Source organism: Nerophis ophidion, linkage group LG01 (genome assembly GCF_033978795.1).
Source record: "Nerophis ophidion isolate RoL-2023_Sa linkage group LG01, RoL_Noph_v1.0, whole genome shotgun sequence".
NCBI classification, from domain to species: Eukaryota; Metazoa; Chordata; class Actinopteri; order Syngnathiformes; family Syngnathidae; genus Nerophis; species Nerophis ophidion.
The window spans coordinates 9172190-9196031 of NC_084611.1; the positions used below are offsets into that span (position 1 = coordinate 9172190).

Below are 23842 nucleotides of genomic sequence, written 5' to 3' on the forward strand. Positions count from 1 at the left end.
GACACGTTAAACAAATAATCTCGGGGTTTATATGAGATATTGCTTATGATAATAATTTAACTAACAACACTCTCCTTTTTCTATATCTAAATTCATACTTGCTGTACATTGAAAGTGTCGCACAGTCTAAAATACGATATTTTTGCGACTGAAACGTCGCATTGCAGCGTCGTTTTGAGATGGTGGTTCAACATCACTAATGTTGTCAAGTGTTAACCACCGCGCTTCAGACCTGAAGAAAAGTGATTCAAAACTTAGTATTGTTAAGAGTTGTTCATATAAGGGAATATAATTCAACCTTGACATCGATCAATCAGTGTTTATTTATATAACCCTAAATCACAAGTGTCTCAAAGGGCTGCACAGCCACATCCTCGGTTCAGAGCCCACATAAGGGCAAGGAAAAACTCACAACCCAGTGGGATGTCAATGTGAATGACTTTGAGAAACCTTGGAGAGGACCGCAGATGTGTGAATAATACTGTATAATAGACTGTATTTGTTATTCACATGCAAATAACGCTTTGTATGTATATTATTCATATGTGAATAATGCTGTATTTATATTATTCACATGTAAATAATGCTGTATAATAGACTGTATTCACATGTGAATAATGCTATATAACAGACTGTATTTTTGTTATTCACATGTGAATAACGCTGTATAATAAATGATAAATGGGTTGTACTTGTATAGCGCTTTTATACCTTCAAGGTACTCAAAGCGCTTTGACACTACTTCCACATTTACCCATTCACACACTGATGGAGGGAGCTGCCATGCAAGGCGCTAACCAGCATCCTTTAGGAGCAAGGGTGAAGTGTCTTGCTCAGGACACAACGGACGTGACGAGGTTGGTACTAGGTGGGGATTGAACCAGGGACCCTCGGGTTGTGCACGGCCACTCTACCACTGCGCCAAGCCGTCCTGTATTTATGTTATTCACATGTGGATAATGCTGTATAATAAACTGTATTTATATTATTCACACATAATCACGCTGTATAATAGAGTGTATTCATATTATTCACATCTGAATAATGCTGTATAATAGACTGTGTTCACGCTAACAATGCTGTATAATTGACCGTATTTATGTTATTCACAAGTGAATAATGCTGTATAACAGACTGTATTTATATTATTCACATGTGAATAACGCTGTATAATAGATTGTATTCATATTATTCACATGTGAATAATTCTGTATAATAGACTATTCACATGTTAACAATGCTGTATAATAGACCGTATTTGTTATTCACAAGTGAATAATGCTGTATAATAGACTGTATTTATATTATTCACATGTGAATAACGCTGTATAATAGACTGTATTCATATTATTCACATGTGAATAATTCTGTATGATAGACTATTCACATGTTAACAATGCTGTATAATAGACCGTATTTGTTATTCACAAGTGAATAATGCTGTATAATAGACTGTATTTATGTTATTCACATAGATAGATAGATAGTACTTTATTTATTCCGTCAGGAGAGTTCCTTCAGGAAAATTACAATTTTGTGAATTTGTGATTCATGTGAATAATGCTGTATAATACTGTAGTTATATCATTCAAATGTAAAATAATGCTTTATAATAGAATGTATTCACATGTGAATAATGCTGTATAATAGAATGTATTTATATTATTCACATGTGAATAATGCTGTATAATAGACTGTTCACGCTAACAATGCTGTATAATTGACCGTATTTGTTATTCACAAGTGAATAATGTGTATTTATATTATTCACATGTGAATAACGCTGTATAATAGACTGTATTCATATTATTCACATGTGAATAGTTCTGTATAATAGACTATTCACATGTTAACAATGCTGTATAATTGACCGTATTTATTATTCACAAGTGAATAATGCTGTATAATAGACTGTATTTATATTATTCACATGTGAATAATACTGTAGTTATATCATTCACATGTAAAATAATGCTTTAAAATAGACTGTATTCACATGTGAATAATGTTGTATAATAGAATGTATTTATATAATTCACATGTGAATAATGCTGTATAATAGACTGTATTCACATGTAAATAATGCTGTATAATAGAATGTATTTATATTATTTACATGTGAATAACGCTGTATTATAGACTGTATATATTTTATTCACATGTAAAAAAAAAAAATACTTAAGTGTTTATTGTTTACTGTGAGCGAAATATGGTGCTGAATTTCCCCCAGGGATCAATAAAAGTATTTTCTATTCTATTCTGTTCGCACTTTCTCTTTCCTGCGTTAGGGGGCGCTGTAGAGGTGAAGTGCGGACGTCAAGAAGTAGAAGAAGTAAACCCGACATGGCGGCGTGGGCACGGCTGTCCTTTCGCTCCCCTCCCAAGTTTCTCCTCCCGAGGAACCACAAGCTCGTCCACTCCGAGGCGGCCGTCACGGAGGTTGTCTACCCGCCCATCGAGCCCTCTCTCACGGCCAAAAGCCAATCGGCCCGGCGGCATCAAGCCGAGGTGTACATAGAGCGGATTAAAGCCTCCCCGGTGGAGGAGAAGCTGCGCCTCCTCACTCGCATCCAGCGGAAGAAGTTCGTGGTTTACCCGCAGACGTTCGCCCGTGACGCGGACAGATGGTACCAACATTTGAGCAAGACCGCCTACATCCCCGGCCTGCCGGACACTCTAAGCCCGCAGCGGCAGCACGTCGCCGGGGGGGACGGCTCGCAGTCTGCGCCTGCGCCAACTCAAGTCCCCGGCATCGACCATGAGGCGTTTGAGGACATCCGCTCCCTGGTGACCAACGTGATCCTCCAGGAGCACCGGGACATTAACAAGCGCAAAGTCTTCTTGTACCGCAAGCAGGAACTCATCGAGGGCCCTTTTCTCAGGACCCTGATCACCGCCCTCACCCACAAGCTGGCCATTTATAACCCGCTGCTGCTCCTCTCCAGCCTGGGTAGGAATTTTCCCACGCCCTGCGAACGCAACACCTCTCGACCCCAGCTTCATGCGTTTAAAGGCCTACTGAAATGAGGTTTTCTTATTTAAACGGGGATAGCAGGTCCATTCTATGTTTCATACTTGATCATTTGAAAGGATTTAGTAGATAACATCCACGATATAGTTCGCAAATTTCGGTGCTGATAAAAAAGCCTTGTCTGTACTGGAAGTCGCAGACGATGACGTCACATGTTTGATGGCTCTGTGGCGCCAAATCTCCCCCCCCATTTACTCCAGGGGTCATGATTAATACAGACGTTTTGTTAACGCTATTTTATGAAAATATAACGCTATATTATAAAAATAGACGTTCTATTAACGCTATATTATAAAAAAGAACATTTAAAAACAATTTACAAACACAAGCTATGGGATGACGCATTTACTTCCGGGGTCATGTTTCCTCTTATGTCATCCCATAGCTTGTGTTTGTAAATTGTTTTTTAATTTTTTTTATAATATAGCGTTAACTAAACGTCTGTATTAATCATGACCCCGGAAGTAAATGGGGGGGGGGGGTTTGTAGGGAGAAGAAATTTGGCATGACAGCTCCTCACATAGTCACATTGTTTTTAATGGGAGCCTCCGACAAAAAGTGCTGTTCGGACCGAGAAAACGACAATTTCCCCATTAATTTGAGGGATGATGAAAGATTTGTGTTTGAGGATATTGATACCGAAGGACTAGAAAAAGAAAAAAAAAACGCGATTGCATTGAGACGGATTCAGGTGTTTTTAGACACATTTACTAGGATAATTCTGGGAAATCCCTTATCTTTCTATTGTGTTGTTAGTGTTTTAGTGAGTTTAACAGTACCTGATAGTCGGAAGTGTACGTCCACGGCCGGGTGTTGACGCTCAGTGTCTCAGCGATGTCGATGGCAGCTGTATGGGCGGCACAAGCTCAGCTGATATCCGGTAAAAAGCGACCTTTTAACCACAATTTTCTCACCGAAACCTGCTGGTTGACATTCGATTGGGATCCATGTCTGCTCTGATCCATAGTAAAGTTTCACCTCTGTGAATTTTAAACAAGGAATCACCGTGTGTTTGTGTGGCTAAAGGCTAAAGCTTCCCAACTCCATCTTTCTAATTCGACTTCTCCAATATTAATTGAACAAATTGCAAAAGATTCAGCAACACAGATGTCCAAAATACTGTGTAATTATGCGGTTAAAGCAGACGACTTTTAGCTGTGTGTGTGTGCAGCGCTGATAGTCATAACAACCCGTGACGTCTTGCGTACACGTCATCATTACACGACGTTTTCAAGAAAAAACTCACGGGAAATTTTAAATTGTAATTTAGTCAATTAAAAAGGCCGTATTGGCATGTGTTGCAATGTTAATATTTCATCATTGATATATAAACTATCAGACTGCGTGGTGGGTAGTAGTGGCTTTTAGTAGGCCTTTAACACCATCACTTGTGTTCCTTCTTTTTTCAGACAGAGACCCCCAGGTGGGATTTTACTGGAGGAGAGGGGAGAGGATCCTCCCTCGGGGACACAGGAGAGGACATCTGGAGCCCACAAGGTTCCAGATAGACGACCAGCCCCTCTGCCAGATTAGAGTCACCCAACAGCTGCCTCAGGTCAGTAAGATCTAATGTACAATATTTATATATATTTGGGTTATAGGCATTTTTGGAGCTACAAGGGAGTAATTGTATAAAACATCCATCCATTTTTCTACCGCTTGTCACTTTCGGGATCGTGGGGGGTGTGCTGGAGCCATACTCGCCAGCCTTGAGACCTCTGATTTAGAGAGGTGGGGGCCGGGGGGGAGTATATTTACCACTAGATTCACCAAGTATTTCATATATATATATATATATATATATATATATATATAGATAGATAAATGGGTTGTACTTTTATAGCGGTTTTCTACCTTCAAGGTACTCAAAGCGCTTTGACACTACTTCCACATTTACCCATTCACACACACATTCACACACTGATGGAGGGAGCTGCCATGCAAGGCGCTAACCAGCACCCATCAGGAGCAAGGGTGAAGTGGCGTGGGGCAGTGGGGAGAGTGGCCGTGCGCAACCCGAGCGTCCCTGGTTCAATTCCCACCTAGTACCAACATCGTCACGTCCGTTGTGTCCTGAGCAAGACACTTCACCCTTGCTCCTGATGGGTGCTGGTTGGCGCCTTGCATGGCAGCTCCCTCCATCAGTGTGTGAATGTGTGTGTGAATGGGTAAATGTGGAAGTAGTGTCAAAGCGCTTTGAGTACCCTGAAGGTAGAAAAGCGCTATACAAGTACAACCCATTATTTATTTATAAGTGTCTTGCTCAAGGACACAACGGACGTGACGAGGTTTTTACTAGGTGGGGATTGAACCAGGGACCCTCGGGTTGCGCACGGCCACTCTCCCACTGCGCCACGTTGTCCCTATACATATATATATCTATATATATATATATATATATATATATATATATATATATATATGTATATGTATATGTATATATATTTACGAAATACTTGACTTTCAGTGAATTCTAGCTATATATATTTTTTTTTTATTATATATAATATATATATATAATAAAATAAATACTTGAATTTCAGTGTGCATTTATGTACACATTTACACACACATAAGACATCTACTCATTGTTGAGTTAAGGGTTGAATTGTCCATCCTTGTTTTTCTAACCATATGCATGTACAGGGGCGGGATAGCTCGGTTGGTAGAGCGGCCGGGCCAGCAACTGGAGGGTTGCAGGTTCAATTCCCGCTTCCGCCATCCTAGTCACTGCCGTTGTGTCCTTGGGCAAGACACTTTACCCACCTGCTCCCAGTGCCACCCACACTGGTTTAAATGTAACTTAGATATTGGGTTTCACTATGTAAAGCGCTTTGAGTCACTCGAGAAAAGCGCTATATAAATATAATTCACTTCACTACAGCAGATGGCAGTATTGTCCTGTTTAAGAGTGTCACAACATTGCTGTTTACGGCAGACGAACTGCTTTACGGTAGACGAAAACGGACTGCTGTTGTTGTGTGTTGTTTTACCGCGCTGGGAGGACGTTAACGAAACTGCCTGACAATAAATCCACATAAGAAACCAAGAACTCGCCCTCGATCATTCTACAGTTATAACGTAGAATGAGCATAGAGCTGGAGGGGGCGTGGCCTCCAGCCCCGCCTGAATTTCGGGACAAAATTTGTCCCGGGGAGAGGCGCTGAATTTCGGGAGTCTCCCGGAAAATCCGGGAGGGTTGGCAAGTATGGCTGGAGCCTATCTCAGCTGCATTCGGGCAGAAGGCGGCGTACACCCTGGACAAGTCGCCACCTCAACACGGATAAACAGACAACATTCACACACTAGTGTTGCCAATCAATTTATCCCCAGGTGCATGTATAAAATTGAGAAAATATAAATACAAGTACAGTTGGACCTCGGTTTACCAATTTAATTGATTCTTAACGGGAGTTCATAAACAGAACAGTTTGTATATTAACACACATTTCATAAGGAATAATGCAAATATGCATATTTCGACAACCTTCATTTACAATTCTAACAAAGAGCTCAACTTGCTAATGCAACAACATTTCATTCTTATCTGTACTGCAAAGTTCAAATTTGAATGACAACAAAGGACTTAGGCTTCCTTTTTATTGTCATTCAAATTTGAACTTTATAGTACAGATAAGAACAAAATGTTGCATTAGCTCGTTTTAGTACAGGATAAAAATCAATAAGGTGCAGATATAAAAAAAAAATAGATTACTGTACAGATAAATATATTTCACTTATGCTTATGCATCCACAGTTATGGATGTATGTTATACTGTCTTTTATATTCTAGCCAGTTAATGCATTTTAGGGGATAATTATGATGAAAAGGTGATATAGTGGGGCGGCATAGCTCGGTTGGTAGAGCGGCCGGGCCAGCAACTGGAGGGTTGCAGGTTCAATTCCCGCTTCCGCCATCCTAGTCACTGCCGTTGTGTCCTTGGGCAAGACACTTTACCCACCTGCTCCCAGTGCCACCCACACTGGTTTAAACGTAACTTAAATATTGGGTTTCACTATGTAAAGCGCTTTGAGTCACTAGAGAAAAGCGCTATATAAATATAATTCACTTCACTTCACACATATATTGCAGAGGGCTATATATATATATATATATATATATATATATATATATATATATATAAATATATAATTATATAATCAAACATAGTATAATTATGATGAAAAGGAAGTCTAACTTTATTAATAAACAAGCTAACACACAAAGACTCCTAATTAGTCTACTGATATATACAATAACAGCGATGAGGTGGCGACTTGTCCAGGGTGTACACCACCTTCTCCCCAATTGTAGCTGAGATATGTACCAGCGACCCCAAAGGCAATAAGCGGTACAAAATGGATGGATATGCAGTAACACATTGTGTCATTTATTTACCTATTATTTAGTCTACATTATAAAGGACAAGTGGTAGAAAATGAATTATTAATGTATTGGTTTATTTACTGTTAATATCTCTTTGAACATGTTCTATCTTCACTTCTGATCAAATGTAACTATCTCTCATTTTTCTCTTGTTTGGCTACTTTACCTTAGTTTTGGATGATACCACAAATTTAGGTATCAATCTGATACCAAGGGTATCAAAGTCCTCATGGATGTGTTTACTGAGTTTATAAACATCATATAAATGTTTAAAAAATGGAAAAAGATGTGACGCTAAAAAATATGCATGTACCGTATTTCCTTGAATTGCCGCCGGGGCGCCCATGAATTAAAACCTCTTCTCACTCCGGCACTTACCAAAGGCATGCAGTAAAAAATTGAGTGTGATGTAAGGATACCATCATGAAAAGCACATTTTCATTAAAAACACGTTATTATGGTCTTACCTTTACTTATAAATGAAATCCATGCCAGCTTCTTCTGATCGATAACTTGTTTATAGAAGTCTTCCTTATCTTTCTTCAGTTTTAAAAGTCTCTCTGTCTCGATGGAGATCTTCCTTTTATTACCTCCTGCTTCGATTGAAAGTCCAGTTTAGAAAACTGCTATCAGACCGCTGCTATCAGTTAGCTCGGCTCCTCAAGTGCGGGCGACGACGGAATTATCCTCGGACTACTCCCCGTCCCGTTCTGCTCCGTGGGTGATCTCTTTATCCCACCAGGAAGTGTTATTGTATAAATAATATACTGGGTATTTAGGACTGGAACATGCTTTATTTCAGCCCGCTTGTTTACATCAGTGGTCCCCAACCTTTTTGTATCCGCGGACCGGTCAACGCTTAATAATTTGGGGGTGGTCCCTTTTTCTTTGTCATGAAAAAGGGACGTTTTTGTGGTTGGTGCACTAATTGTAAGTGTATATTGTGTTTTTTATGTTGATTTAGTAAAAAATAAAAATTTTATGTATTTTTTTTTTAAATAAAAAATTCTTCTGCGGCCCGGTGGTTGGGGACCCCTGGTTTACATAACCAGCATAGGTGTCACATCCTAAAAGGTCCGTCGTTCTCCCGCCACATCATATCCGTTCCAGCCCAATTCACATCACTCATTGTCACTTCGTCTGCAGTCGAGTAGTCGCAAGAAGGATCACTAGCGCCCTCTACCACCAGGAGGCGGGAGTCATTTAAAAACTCATATTTGACACACGCAGCTACGGTATTGTGACGGTCTCAAGCCGTCGTCTTGCGGGTTCCCAGCACCACCAAGGAAGGACAGGGCTTGAGCAGTTTGACTTTGTTTATTTTTCAATAAAACCTCAGTCCAGGTCGCTCAATAGCTTGGACCTTAAATCCTACTGAATAACTCAATCTTCTTCCCTTTATGCGATTTCAAATTATTCAAAATCAGTCCATTTTGAAAATGATGACAGAGGAAGTGTCACTCCACTAGTCTATAGTGGATCTAACATAATAGTGAGAGTCCAGTCCATAGTGGATCTAACATAACAGTGAGAGTCCAGTCCATAGTGGATCTAACATAACAGTGAGAGTCCAGTCCATAGTGGATCTAACATAATAGTGAGAGTCCAGTCCATAGTGGATCTAACATAATAGTGAGAGTCCAGTCCATAGTGGATTTAACATAATAGTGAGAGTCCAGTCCATAGTGGATCTAACATAATAGGGGGAGTGCAGTCCATAGTGGATCTAACATAATAGTGAGAGTCCAGTCCATAGTGGATCCAACATAATAGTGAGAATCCAGTCCATAGTGGATCTAACATAATGGTGAGAGTCCAGTCCATAGTGGATCTAACATAATGGTGAGAGTCCAGTCCATAGTGGATCTAACATAATGGTGAGAGTCCAGTCCATAGTGGATCTAACATAATAGTGAGAGTCCAGTCCATAGTGGATCTAACATAATATTGTGAAAGTCCAGTCCATAGTGGATCTAACATAATATTGTGAAAGTCCAGTCCATAGTGGATTTAACATAATAGTGAGAGTCCAGTCCATAGTGGATCTAACATAATAGTGAGAGTCCAGTCCATAGTGGATCTAACATAATCATGAGAGTCCAGTCCATAGTGGATCTAACATAATAGTTGAGTCCAGTCCATAGTGGATCTAACATAATAGTGAGAGTCCAGTCCATAGTGGATCTAACATAATCATGAGAGTCCAGTCCATAGTGGATCTAACATAATAGTGAGAGTCCAGTCCATAGTGGATCTAACATAATCATGAGAGTCCAGTCCATAGTGGATCTAACATAATAGTTGAGTCCAGTCCATAGTGGCTCTAACATAATAGTGAGAGTTCAGTCCATAGTGGATTTAACATAATACCCAGTCCATAGTGGATCTAACATATTGATGTGAAAGTCCAATCCATAGTGGATCTAACATAATAGTGTGAGTCCAGTCCATAGTGGATCTAACATAATCATGAGAGTCCAGTCCATAGTGGATCTAACATAATAGTGTGAGTCCAGTCCATAGTGGATTTAACATAATAGTGAGAGTCCAGTCCATAGTGGATCTAATAGTGAGAGTCCAGTCCATAGTGGATCTAACATAATAGTGTGAAAGTCCAGTCCATAGTGGATCTAACATAATAGTGAGAGTCCAGTCCATAGTGGATCTAACATAATAGTGTGAGAGTTAAGTCCATTGTGGATCTAACATAATAGTGAGAGTCCAGTCCATAGTGGATCTAACATAATAGTGAGAGTCCAGTCCATAGTGGATCTAACATAATAGTGGGAGTCCAGTCCATTGTGGATCTAACATAATAGTGGGAGTCCAGTCCATAGTGGATCTAACATAATAGTGAGAGTCCAGTCCATAGTGGATCCAACATAATAGTGGGAGTCCAGTCCATAGTGGATCTAACATAATAGTGTGAGAGTTAAGTCCATTGTGGATCTAACATAATAGTGAGAGTCCAGTCCATAGTGGATCTAACATAATAGTGTGAGAGTTAAGTCCATTGTGGATCTAACATAATAGTGGGAGTCCAGTCCATAGTGGATCTAACATAATAGTGAGAGTCCAGTCCATAGTGGATCCAACATAATAGTGAGAGTCCAGTCCATAGTGGATCCAACATAATAGTGGGAGTCCAGTCCATAGTGGATCTAACATAATAGTGAGAGTCCAGTCCATAGTGGATCTAACATAATAGTGAGAGTCCAGTCCATAGTGGATCTAACATAATAGTGAGAGTCCAGTCCATAGTGGATCCAACATAATAGTGAGAGTCCAGTCCATAGTGGATCTAACATAATAGTGAGAGTCCAGTCCATTGTGGATCTAACATAATATTGTGAGAGTCCAGTCCATAGTGGATCTAACATAATATTGTGAGAGTCCAGTCCATAGTGGATCTAACATAATAGTGAGAGTCCAGTCCGTAGTAGGTCTAACATAACAGTGAGAGTCCAGTCCATAGTGGATCTAACATAACAGTGAGAGTCCAGTCCAGAGTGGATCTAACATAATCGTGAGACTCCAGTCCATAGTGGATCCAACATAATAGTTAAAGTCCAGTCCATAGTGGCTCTAACATAACAGTGTGAGTCCAGTCCCTAGTGGATTTAACATAATAGTGAGAGTCCAGTCCATAGTGGATCTAACATAATAGGGGGAGTCCAGTCCATAGTGGATCTAAAATAATAGAGTCCAGTCCATAGTGGATCTAACATAATAGTGAGAGTCCAGTCCATAGTGGATCTAACATAATAGTGAGAGTCCAGTCCATAGTGGATCTAACATAATAGTGAGAGTCCAGTCCATAGTGGATCTAACATAATAGTGAGAGTCCAGTCCATAGTGGATCTAACATAATAGTGAGAGTCCAGTCCATTGTGGATCTAACATAATAGTGAGAGTCCAGTCCATAGTTGATCTAACATAATAGTGAGAGTCCAGTCCATAGTGGATCTAACATAATAGTGAGAGTCCAGTCCATTGTGGATCTAACATAATAGTGAGAGTCCAGTCCATAGTTGATCTAACATAATAGTGAGAGTCCAGTCCATAGTGGATCGAACATAATAGTGAGAGTCCAGTCCATAGTGGATCTAACATAATAGTGAGAGTCCAGTCCATAGTTGATCTAACATAATAGTGTGAGAATCCAGTCTATAGTGGATCTTACATAATAGTGAGAGTCCAGTCCATAGTGGATCTAACATAATAGTGAGAGTCCAGTCCATAGTGGATCTAACATAATAGTGTCAAAGTCCAGTCTATAGTGGATCTAACATAATAGTGAGACTCCAGTCCATTGTGGATCTAACAATAGTGAGAGTCCAGTCCATAGTGGATCTAACATAATAGTGAGAGTCCAGTCCATAGTGGATTTAACATAATAGTGAGAGTCCAGTCCATAGTGGATCTAACATAATAGTGTGAGAGTCCAGTCCATAGTGGATCTAACATAATAGTGAGAGTCCAGTCCATAGGGGATTTATCATAATAATGTGAGAGTCCAGTCCATAGTGGATCTAACATAATAGTGAGAGTCCAGTCCATAGGGGATTTATCATAATAATGTGAGACTCCAGTCCATTGTGGATCTAACAATAGTGAGAGTCCAGTCCATAGTGGATCTAACATAATAGTGAGAGTCCAGTCCATAGTGGATTTAACATAATAGTGAGAGTCCAGTCCATAGTGGATCTAACATAATAGTGTGAGAGTCCAGTCCATAGTGGATCTAACATAATAGTGAGAGTCCAGTCCATAGGGGATTTATCATAATAATGTGAGAGTCCAGTCCATAGTGGATCTAACATAATAGTGAGAGTTCAGTCCATAGTGGATCTAACATAATAGTGAGAGTCCAGTCCATAGTGGATCTAACATAATAGTGAGAGTCCAGTCCATAGTGGATCTAACATAATATTGATTACAATCAGAAGAAGTTACATTTGCAGTTAAATGTTAACATTTAATATATTTCTCCTGATATGGACTAATATAAAACCGTATATCTGGATGCAGTGGAAGTAAAAAGGTGGTCCTGTTGTGCTGACAGGTGGTCCCGATGGAGGACTCGTACGGCGCGGACGTCCCAGAGGTTCCCTTCGCCCCCAACCTGATGCCCATGTTCAAGCGCCAGTACACCAATCACATCTTCACAGGTCAGCTTCTCCGCCGTCCGCCTCACTCGCAACATCTTCCGGCGCCAACAAGTCGCTCTCCTGTGTGCGCCCGTCAGGTTCGAAGCTCCCGGACCCGGCCTGTTTCGGCCACACCCAGTTCCACCTGGTCCCGGACCGCTACCACCGAGATCGCTTTGCCAGGAAGCAGCAGTCGGACCAGATCGAAGTCTTCCTGAGGGCCAACGCCCTGGCCAGCCTCTTTGCTTGGACGGCGGCTCAGGCGTCCTATCAAGGTTCGATCTCGTCTTCTCCGAAGGTGACCGCCGAGTCCAAACTGCTTTCTTCGGCCGCCCTGCAGGTTTCTGGTGCCACGAAGACCTGAGCCGACCCTTCGTGTCGCAGGCGGTGATCACGGACGGAAGGTTCTTCTCCTTCTTCTGCTACCAGCTCAACACGCTGGCCCTGTCGGCTCAGACGGACGTCAACAACACCCGCAAGAACCTCCTGTGGGGGACCGGCAGCCTGCGTCTCTTCGAGGGCGTGGAGGACGGGCGAGTGCTGGGTCTCAACGAGGACACGCTCAGGCTGCTGCTGCGCTTCTTCCTCCGGCGCTGAGTCCGCCTCTTCCGCCACCAAAGTGGGAATTTGTACAAAATCTTGCAGAAATCAACTTGTATTTATGAATAAATGGTTTCCATGGTAACGGGGTATGCCTGTGTTTTTTTTTAAAAAGAGTATGTGATGAGGTAGCGACTTGTCCAGGGAGTACCCTGCCTTCCGCCCGATTGTAGCTGAGATAGGCGCCAGCGCCCCCCGCGGCCCCGAAAGGGAATAAGCGGTAGAAAATGGATGGATGGATGGATGGATGGTTTCCATGGTAACGGGGTATGCCTGTGTTTTTTTTAAAAAGAGTATGTGATGAGGAAGCGACTTGTCCAGGGGTGTACCCCACTTTCCACCCGAATGCTGCTCAGATAGCGACCCCCCAAAAAAAAGAGACAAGCGGTAGAAAATGGATGGAAGAACACATGTATTGAATTTTTGGGCACATTTTAGTGTCTTCATGAATATTCTCCTGAATAAATCTTAAAGTTTAAAGGGGAACATTATCACAATTTCAAAAGTGTTAAAAACAATAAAAATCAGTTCATCAATCAATCAATCAATGTTTATTTATATAGCCCCAAATCACAAATGTCTCAAAGGGCTGCACAAATCATTACGACTACAACATCCTCGGAAGAACCCACAAAAGGGCAAGGAAAACTCACACCCAGTGGGCAGGGAGAATTCACATTCAGTGGGACGCCAGTGACAATGCTGACTATGAGAAACCTTGGAGAGGACCTCAGATGTGGGCAACCCCCCCCCTCTAGGGGACCGAAAGCAATGGATGTCGAGCGGGTCTAACATGATACTGTGAAAGTTCAATCCATAGTGGCTCCAAGACAGCAGTGAGAGTCCCGTCCACAGGAAACCATCTCAAGCGGATCAGCAGCGTAGAGATGTCCCCAACCGATACAGGCGAGCGGTCCATCCTGGGTCCCGACGAGCGGTCCATCCTGGGTCTTGACTCTGGACAGTCAGTACTTCATCCATGGTCATCGGACCGGACCCCCTCCACAAGGGAGGGGGGGACATAGGAGAAAGAAAAGAAGCGGCAGATCAACTGGTCTAAAAAGGAGGTCTATTTAAAGGCTAGAGTATACAAATGAGTTTTAAGGTGAGACTTAAATGCTTCTACTGAGGTAGCATCTCGAACTGTTACCGGGAGGGCATTCCAGAGTACTGGAGCCCGAACGGAAAACGCTCTATAGCCCGCAGACTTTTTTTGAGCTCTAGGAATCACTAATAAGCCGGAGTCTTTTGAACGCAGTTCCCAGTGGCTTGTATTTTTTTTATTTTTTTTTCAAAATTTTACCGGTGCCCGAATATCCCTAAAAAAAGCTTTAAAGTGCTTGATTTTCACTATTTGCGATGCCACTATCCATTCCCCTGTGACGTCACACAGTGCTGCCAATGTAAACAAACAATGGGAATACCACAGCAAGATATAGCGACATTAGCTCGGATTCAGACTCAGATTTAAGCGATTCAACAGATTACGCATGTATTGAAACAGATGGTTGGAGTATGAAAGTATTGAAGAAGAAACTGAAGCTATTGAGTGAATAGCTATTGACGCTATTCATAGCCATAGCATGGCCGGTAAAATGTGCGGACCAAACAATCAGGACTTTCGCATCTTTTGACACTGGAGCAACCTAAATCAGTCGATTGGTAAGTGTTTGTTTTGCATTAAATGTGGGTGGAAGGAAACGTAATATAGTTGCAAATGCATCTACAGGTTATCCATACATCTCTGTTCCATGTCTGCTTTAGCACCGCCGGTAAATAGCATGTTAGCATCGATTAGCATAGCATGTTAGCATCGATTAGCTGGCAGTCAAAATCAACAAAACTCACCTTGGGGAATTCGTTGACTTTATCGTTGCAAATGCATCTGCAGGTTATCCATACATCTCTGTGCCATGTCTGCTTTAGCACCGTCCGTAAATAGCATGTTAGCGTCGATTAGCGTAGCATGGTAGCATCGATTAGCTGGCAGTCACGCCGCAACCAAATATGTCTGATTAGCACATAAGTCAACAACATCAACAAAACTCACCTTTGTGATTTCGTTGACTTTATCGTTGCAAATGCATCTGCAGGTTATCCATACATCTCTGTGCCATGTCTGCTTTAGCACCGTCGGTAAATAGCATGTTAGCGTCGATTAGCGTAGCATGTTAGCATCGATTAGCTGGCAGTCACGCCGCAACCAAATATGTCTGATTAGCACATAAGTCAACATCAACAAAACTCCCCTTTTTGATTTCGTTGAATTTATCGTTGCAAATGCATCTGCAGGTTATCCATACATCTCTGTGCCATGTCTGCTTTAGCACCGTCGGTAAATATCATGTTAGCGTCGATTAGCGTAGCATGTTAGCATCGATTAGCTGGCAGTCACGCCGCAACCAAATATGTCTGATTAGCACATAAGTCAACATCAACAAAACTCCCCTTTTTGATTTCGTTGAATTTATCGTTGCAAATGCATCTGCAGGTTATCCATACATCTCTGTGCCATGTCTGCTTTAGCACCGTCGGTAAATAGCATGTTAGCGTCGATTAGCGTAGCATGGTAGCATCGATTAGCTGGCAGTCACGCCGCAACCAAATATGTCTGATTAGCACATAAGTCAACAACATCAACAAAACTCACCTTTGTGATTTCGTTGACTTAATCGTTGCAAATGCATCTGCAGGTTATCCATACATCTCTGTGCCATGTCTGCTTTAGCACCGTCCGTAAATAGCATGTTAGCGTCGATTAGCGTAGCATGTTAGCATCGATTAGCTGGCAGTCACGCCGCAACCAAATATGTCTGATTAGCACATAAGTCAACATCAACAAAACTCCCCTTTTTGATTTCGTTGAATTTATCGTTGCAAATGCATCTGCAGGTTATCCATACATCTCTGTGCCATGTCTGCTTTAGCACCGTCGGTAAATAGCATGTTAGCGTCGATTAGCGTAGCATGGTAGCATCGATTAGCTGGCAGTCACGCCGCAACCAAATATGTCTGATTAGCACATAAGTCAACAACATCAACAAAACTCACCTTTGTGATTTCGTTGACTTAATCGTTGCAAATGCATCTGCAGGTTATCCATACATCTCTGTGCCATGTCTGCTTTAGCACCGTCCGTAAATAGCATGTTAGCGTCGATTAGCGTAGCATGGTAGCATCGATTAGCTGGCAGTCACGCCGCAACCAAATATGTCTGATTAGCACATAAGTCAACATCAACAAAACTCACCTTTGTTATTTCGTTGAATTTATCATTGCAAATGCATCTACAGGTTATCCATACATCTCTGTTCCATGTCTGCTTTAGCACCGCCGCTAAATAGCATGTTAGCATCGATTAGCATAGCATGTTAGCATCGATTAGCTGGCAGTCAAAATCAACAAAACTCACCTTGGGGAATTCGTTGACTATCGTTGCAAATGCATCTGCAGGTTATCCATACATCTCTGTGCCATGTCTGCTTTAGCACCGTCCGTAAATAGCATGTTAGCGTCGATTAGCGTAGCATGGTAGCATCGATTAGCTGGCAGTCACGCCGCAACCAAATATGTCTGATTAGCACATAAGTCAACAACATCAACAAAACTCACCTTTGTGATTTCGTTGACTTAATCGTTGCAAATGCATCTGCAGGTTATCCATACATCTCTGTGCCATGTCTGCTTTAGCACCGTCCATAAATAGCATGTTAGCGTCGATTAGCGTAGCATGGTAGCATCGATTAGCTGGCAGTCACGCTGCAACCAAATATGTCTGATTAGCACATAAGTCAACATCAACAAAACTCACCTTTGTTATTTCGTTGAATTTATCATCGCAAATGCATCTACAGGTTATCTATACATCTCTGTTCCATGTCTGCTTTAGCACCGCCGCTAAATAGCATGTTAGCATCGATTAGCATGGCATGTTAGCATCGATTAGCTGGCAGTCAAAATCAACAAAACTCACCTTGGGGAATTCGTTGACTTTATCGTTGCAAATGCATCTGCAGGTTATCCATACATCTCTGTGCCATGTCTGCTTTAGCACCGTCCGTAAATAGCATGTTAGCGTCGATTAGCGTAGCATGGTAGCATCGATTAGCTGGCAGTCACGCTGCAACCAAATATGTCTGATTAGCACATAAGTCAACAACATCAACAAAACTCACCTTTGTGATTTCGTTGACTTTATCGTTGCAAATGCATCTGCAGGTTATCCATACATCTCTGTGCCATGTCTGCTTTAGCACCGCCGCTAAATAGCATGTTAGCATCGATTAGCATAGCATGGTAGCATCGATTAGCTGGCAGTCACGCTGCAACCAAATATGTCTGATTAGCACATAAGTCAACATCAACAAAACTCACCTTTGTTATTTCGTTGAATTTATCATCGCAAATGCATCTACAGGTTATCCATACATCTCTGTTCCATGTCTGCTTTAGCACCGCCGCTAAATAGCATGTTAGCATCGATTAGCATAGCATGTTAGCATCGATTAGCTGGCAGTCAAAATCAACAAAACTCACCTTGGGGAATTCGTTGACTTTATCGTTGCAAATGCATCTGCAGGTTATCCATACATCTCTGTGCCATGTCTGCTTTAGCACCGTCCGTAAATAGCATGTTAGCGTCGATTAGCGTAGCATGGTAGCATCGATTAGCTGGCAGTCACGCCGCAACCAAATATGTCTGATTAGCACATAAGTCAACAACATCAACAAAACTCACCTTTGTGATTTCGTTGACTTAATCGTTGCAAATGCATCTGCAGGTTATCCATACATCTCCGTGCCATGTCTGCTTTAGCACCGTCCATAAATAGCATGTTAGCGTCGATTAGCGTAGCATGGTAGCATCGATTAGCTGGCAGTCACGCTGCAACCAAATATGTCTGATTAGCACATAAGTCAACATCAACAAAACTCACCTTTGTTATTTCGTTGAATTTATCATCGCAAATGCATCTGCAGGTTATCCATACATCTCTGTGCCATGTCTGTCTTAGCATCGCCGGTCAAATGTGGAAACACTCTGGTACATTCAATGGGGGTCTGGCGGCAGATTTCTTGCCAGTGGTGCAACTTGAATCCCTCCCTGTTAGTGTTGTTACACCCTCCGACAACACACCGTCGAGGCATGATGTCTCCAAGGTTCCAAAAAATTTCTTGCCAGTGGTGCAACTTGAATCCCTCCCTGTTAGTGTTGTTACACCCTCCGACAACACACCGTCGAGGCATGATGTCTCCAAGGTTCCAAAAAAATAGTCAAAAAAACGGAAAATAACAGAGCTGAGACCCGGTGTTTGTAATGTGAAAATGAAAATGGCGGGTGTGTTACCTCGGCGACGTCACGTTCTGACATCGCAAAAAGAGCGATAAACAGAAAGGCATTTAATTCGCCAAAATTCACCCATTTTGAGTTTGGAAATCGGTTAAAAAAATATACGGTCTTTTTTCTGCACCATCAAGGTATATATTGACGCTTGCATAGGTTTGATGATAATGTTCCCCTTCAAACATTGATTTATTGGTGGAAATAGTTACCAAAAAAAGGGAAATTCCTGGAAATGTGTTGAATGCGGAAAAATGGTAGTTGGAATGTCTAGGACAGGGCTGTCCAAAGTGCGGCCTGCGGGTCATTTTTTAAACGCCCCACGGCACATTTTAAGAATACAATTGAAAAAAATTAAAAACATAAAAAGTGGTATAAAAGAGCAAACAGGAGAAATGTAACAAGAAATTGTTGCAACTCTTATAACACAAATCTGCCATGCAGGCTGTTTCTTTCTTTAAAAAATAATCCATCCATCCATCCATTTTCTACCGCTTATTCCCTTTCGGGGTCGCGGGGGGCGCTGGCGCCTATCTCAGCTACAATCGGGCGGAAGGCGGGGTACACCCTGGACAAGTCGCCACCTCATCGCAGGGCCAACACAGATAGACAGACAACATTCACACACTAGGGCCAATTTAGTGTTGCCAATCAACCTATCCCCAGGTGCATGTCTTTGGAAGTGGGAGGAAGCCGGAGTACCCGGAGGGAACCCACGCATTCACGGGGAGAACATGCAAACTCCACACAGAAAGATCCCGAGCCTGGATTTGAACCCAGGACTGCAGGAACCTCGTATTGTGAGGCAGACGCACTAACCCCTCTGCCACCGTGAAGCCCAAAAAATAAAAAATAATAATGAATCAAAATTAATGTCATTTTGAATTATTGACCTATTCAAGGCTTCGATTACGTCACGTTATATATTCCACTTTGAGATATTTTGGGGGGAAAATGTGGCATATTTTGTGTTTTGCCATATAAAAAACTGAGCTTTTTTTTTTTTTTAAAGAAGGGCCTAAAAAAACAAAACAAAAAAAAAACCAATAAAACTTAAAATTGAGGGATATAGGTTAATTGGCAACACTAAAATGGTCCCTAGTGTGTGAATGTGAGTGTGAATGTTGTCTGTCTATCTGTGTTGGCCCTGCGATGAGGTGGCGACTTGTCCAGGGTGTACCCCGCCTTCCGCCCGATTGTAGCTGAGATAGGCGCCCGCGCCCCCCGCCACCCCGAAAGGGAATAAGCGGTAGAGAATGGATGGATGGATATCTGAAGTTGATCTCGAGATTATTGTGCTAAAAGTAAACAGTAAAAAAAAAGTACAATATATATGTTTTAACACTAATGAGTAGGACACTTTTGGATCTCCAATTATTTTAGTGTGATTTGTTTTTAAGTGTCATTGCTCAAAAAATAATAATGAATCAAAATCCAAAATTAAGGTTCCAATTATTATATGATCTCAAATATTCCACCTAAAAAAAGTTATTGGGTGGAAATATTGCATATTTTGTGTTTTTTCCATTTTTTTTCCTAATGTTGATTTAGAGCAGGGGTCTAGATCCAGATGTGGCTCTTTTGATGACTGCATCTGGCTCTCAGATTAGTCTTATCTTACATTGCTTAACACAATAAGTAATGAATAACTCCACTGGTATTCAGTGTTAAAAATAACGTTCAAAATGTAAAAAATTCTCATGCATTTTTATCTACCCATCCGTTTTCTACCGCAGTGTTTTTCAACCTTTTATGAGCCAAGGCACATTTTTGCGTTGAAAAAATCCATAGGCACACCACCAGCAGAAATGTATTAAAAACAAAACTCAGTTGACAGTAAAAAGTCGTTGTCACAATTGTTGGATACGACTTTAAAGCACAACCAAGCATGCATCAATATAGCTCTTGTCTCAAAGTAGATGTACTGTCACCACCTGTCACATCACGCCCTGACTTATTTTGAGTTTTTTGCTGTTTTCCTGTGTGTTGTGTTTTAGTTCTCGTCTTGTGCTCCTATTTTGGTTGCTTTTTCTCTTTTTTAGTATTTTCCTGTAGCAGTTTCATGTCTTCCTTTGAGCGCTGCTTCCCGCATTTACTTTATTTTAGCAATCAAGAATATTTCAGTCGTTTTTATCCTTCTTTGCGGGGACATTGTCGATTGTCATGTCATGTTCTGATGTACATTGTCTTTGCTCCACAGTAAGTCTTTGCTGTCGTCCAGCATTCGGTTTTTTTGTTTACTTTGTAGCCAGTTCAGTTTTAGTTTTGCCTTCCCTAAGCTTTAATGCCTTTTCTTAGGGGCACTCACCTGTTGTTCATGTTTTAAGCATTAGTCACCTTTTTTTTTTACCTGCACCCTGCTTCCCGCTGTTTCCGACATCTACAAAGCAATTAGCTCTAGCACCGACCACTCAACAACACCACATCATTTTCAGATTGTATTTACTGGTTTGCAAAACACAATTTTAACCCATATAGGTGAAATTAGATCATCTCCCACAGCACACCAGACTGTATCTCACGGCACAGTGGTTGAAAAAGACTGTTCTACCGCACCTGTTCAAGAAGTCAAGAATGGAAAGAAGTATTTTATATATTATTACTTAGCTTCAGAATAAAAAATCGTATTAAAAAGAATAACATATGTGTTATAGCCTAATGTTGGTTTTACATAAAAATGCACACATTTTAATTGTATTCAGTGTTTAAAAAACATGATATGGCTCTTACGGAAATACATTTTAAAATATTTGGCTTCCATGGCTCTCTCAGCCAAAAAGGTTCCCGACCCCTGATTTAGAGATTTAAAACTTGAATAATAATACTGAATAATGACACATTTTCCATCCATTTTCTACCGCTTATTCCCTTTCGGGGTCGCGGGGGGCGCTGGCGCCTATCTCAGCTACAATCGGGCGGAAGGCAGGGTACACCCTGGACAAGTCGCCACCTCATCGCAGGGCCAACACAGATAGACAGACAACATTCACACACTAGGGACCATTTAGTGTTGCCAATCAACCTATCCCCAGGTGCATGTCTTTGGAAGTGGGAGGAAGCCGGAGTACCCGGAGGGAACCCACGCATTCACGGGGAGAACATGCAAACTCCACACAGAAAGATCCCGAGCCTGGATTTGAACCCAGGACTGCAGGAACTTCGTATTGTGAGGCAGACGCACTAACCCCTCTGCCACATTTTAAAATGACACATTTTAAAAAATATATTTTGACCAAAACTCTTTGGGGTCTCTGGGATCATAACTGAGTGGAGGCCTAAATCTATAATTTTTCTACATGCAGTGGGGCAAAAAAGTACTTAGTCAGTCACCGATTGTGCAAGTTCTCCCACTTAAAATGATGACAGAGGTCTGTAATGTTCATCAAAGGTACACTTCAACTGTGAGAGACAGAATGTGGAAAAAAAAAATCCAGGAATTCACATTGTAGGAATTTTAAAGAATTTATTTGTAAATTATGGTGGAAAATAAGTATTTGGTCAACCATTCAAAGCTCTCACTGATGGAAGGAGGTTTTGGCTCAAAATCTCACGATACATGGCCCCATTCGTTCTTTCCTTAACACGGATCAAAAACAGCCCCAAAGCATGATGTTTCCACCCCCATGCGTCACAGTAGGTGTGGTGTTCTTGGGATGCAACTCAGTATTCTTCTTCCTCCAAACACGACGAGTTGAGTTTATACCAAAAAAATTCTATTTTGGTTTCATCTAGCTCCAGCCTATCTTGCCGATTGTATTGTACCGTATGTCCCGGCAAGAAATCTGCGTTCAAAAGACTCCGGCTTATTAGTGATTCCTAGAGCCCAAAAAAAGTCTGCGGGCTATAGAGCGTTTTCCGTTCTGGCTCCAGTACTCTGGAATGCCCTCCCGGTAACAGTTCGAGATGCTACCTCAGTAGAAGCATTTAAGTCTCACCTTAAAACTCATCTGTATACTCTAGCCTTTAAATAGACCTCCTTTTTAGACCAGTTGATCTGCCGCTTCTTTTCTTTCTCCTATGTCCCCCCCTCCCTTGTGGAGGGGGTCCGGTCCGATGACCATGGATGAAGTACTGACTGTCCAGAGTCGAGACCCAGGATGGACCGCTCGTCGGGACCCAGGATGGACCGCTCGCCTGTATCGGTTGGGGACATCTCTACGCTGCTGATCCGCTTGAGATGGTTTCCTGTGGACGGGACTCTCACTGCTGTCTTGGAGCCACTATGGATTGAACTTTCACAGTATCATGTTAGACCCGCTCGACATCCATTGCTTTCGGTCCCCTAGAGGGGGGGGGTTGCCCACATCTGAGGTCCTCTCCAAGGTTTCTCATAGTCAGCATTGTCACTGGCGTCCCACTGGATGTGAATTCTCCCTGCCCACTGGGTGTGAGTTTTCCTTGCCCTTTTGTGGGTTCTTCCGAGGATGTTGTAGTCGTAATGATTTGTGCAGTCCTTTGAGACATTTGTGATTTGGGGCTATATAAATAAACATTGATTGATTGATTGATGACCACATGACATTCTCCCAATCCTCTGCTGTATCATCCATGTATCCATTTAGCTGTTTCTGAGAGTTTTCATACTTTAAATATCTTTCATAAATAAATAAACATTAATAAATAAGTTAATGATGCAGAGTTATGAAATATTATTAGAAAATGTGTGATTGTAAAGTATCCTGAGCAAAATGTAAATGTATTGTGTTAATTGTGTTGCAAAGCGGAAGGATTGTCGTGATGTTGCGACCACACGGACGTAAACAAGACAGAACATGCGAGAGGGGAGGGTGCTTGAGCACGTTATCTTCAGCCCCTCAAAAGATTCGAGTGCATTCTAGAATTTGTGTAAAACTTCAAGCAAGTGATTATTAGAACCTCTTTTCGTTACAAGCAGCCAACGAGGTATTGTATTTGTTGTCATTTAATTCATTTCCAAGTGTTTATTGATGTAAATTCAAAGACCGATGTACCGTATTGTACTGCATTTGTAAGTTTTCACGGCGTTGGCGTGGAGGCGTATACAGCAAGAAGGAGTCAATAAACGCCTGTTTTGCAAAAAGGAACTTCCCGGTGTTGCCGTGTATCGAAAGGAGCTACACTCAACTCGTCGCGTTTGGAGGAAGAAGAATACTGAGTTGCATCCCAAGAACACCATACCTACTGTGAAGCATGGTGGTGGAAACATCATGCTTTGGGGCTGTTTTTTCTGCTAAGGGGACAGGACGATTGATCCGTGTTAAGGAAAGAATGTATCGTGAGATTTTGAGCCAAAACCTCCTTCCATCAGTGAGAGCTTTGAATGCTTGACCATAATTTACAAATAAATTCTTTAA

The 23842-nt window shown here is 41.7% G+C and overlaps 1 protein-coding gene and 1 long non-coding RNA gene across 3 annotated transcripts; one reads left to right on the forward strand and one right to left on the reverse strand.

The window, feature by feature from the left end:
* The first annotated feature begins 2306 nt into the window (after window positions 1-2306).
* On the forward strand, window positions 2307-13253 carry mrps30 (mitochondrial ribosomal protein S30). The gene is made up of 5 exons (XM_061895593.1): window positions 2307-2950; window positions 4441-4586; window positions 12484-12589; window positions 12667-12843; window positions 12909-13253. Exons 1-5 carry the CDS (start codon window positions 2344-2346, stop codon window positions 13163-13165), a joined length of 1293 nt encoding a protein of 430 aa, XP_061751577.1. The 5' UTR covers window positions 2307-2343; the 3' UTR covers window positions 13166-13253.
* On the reverse strand, window positions 12228-23747 carry LOC133549833 (uncharacterized). Of its 2 annotated transcripts, none has more exons than XR_009806186.1 (3): window positions 17543-23747; window positions 16581-17429; window positions 12228-16504 (listed from the first exon to the last, which is right to left on the reverse strand). It is a non-coding gene; the product is annotated as an uncharacterized LOC133549833 (long non-coding RNA). The 2 variants fall into 2 exon arrangements; XR_009806189.1 differs by lacking the exon at window positions 12228-16504 and having other exon boundaries at window positions 16599-17288; window positions 17344-17429.
* Between the last annotated feature and the right edge of the window lie 95 nt (window positions 23748-23842).

Bases quoted from the DNA above. Each gene is read 5' to 3' on its own strand.
- mrps30 (XM_061895593.1), top strand. From the start codon at position 2,344: ATGGCGGCGTGGGCACGGCTGTCCTTTCGCTCCCCTCCCAAGTTTCTC. The intron at 2,951-4,440 runs GTAGGAATTTTC...TTCTTTTTTCAG, and splicing joins GCTGCTCCTCTCCAGCCTGG to ACAGAGACCCCCAGGTGGGA. The intron at 4,587-12,483 runs GTCAGTAAGATC...TTGTGCTGACAG, and splicing joins TCACCCAACAGCTGCCTCAG to GTGGTCCCGATGGAGGACTC.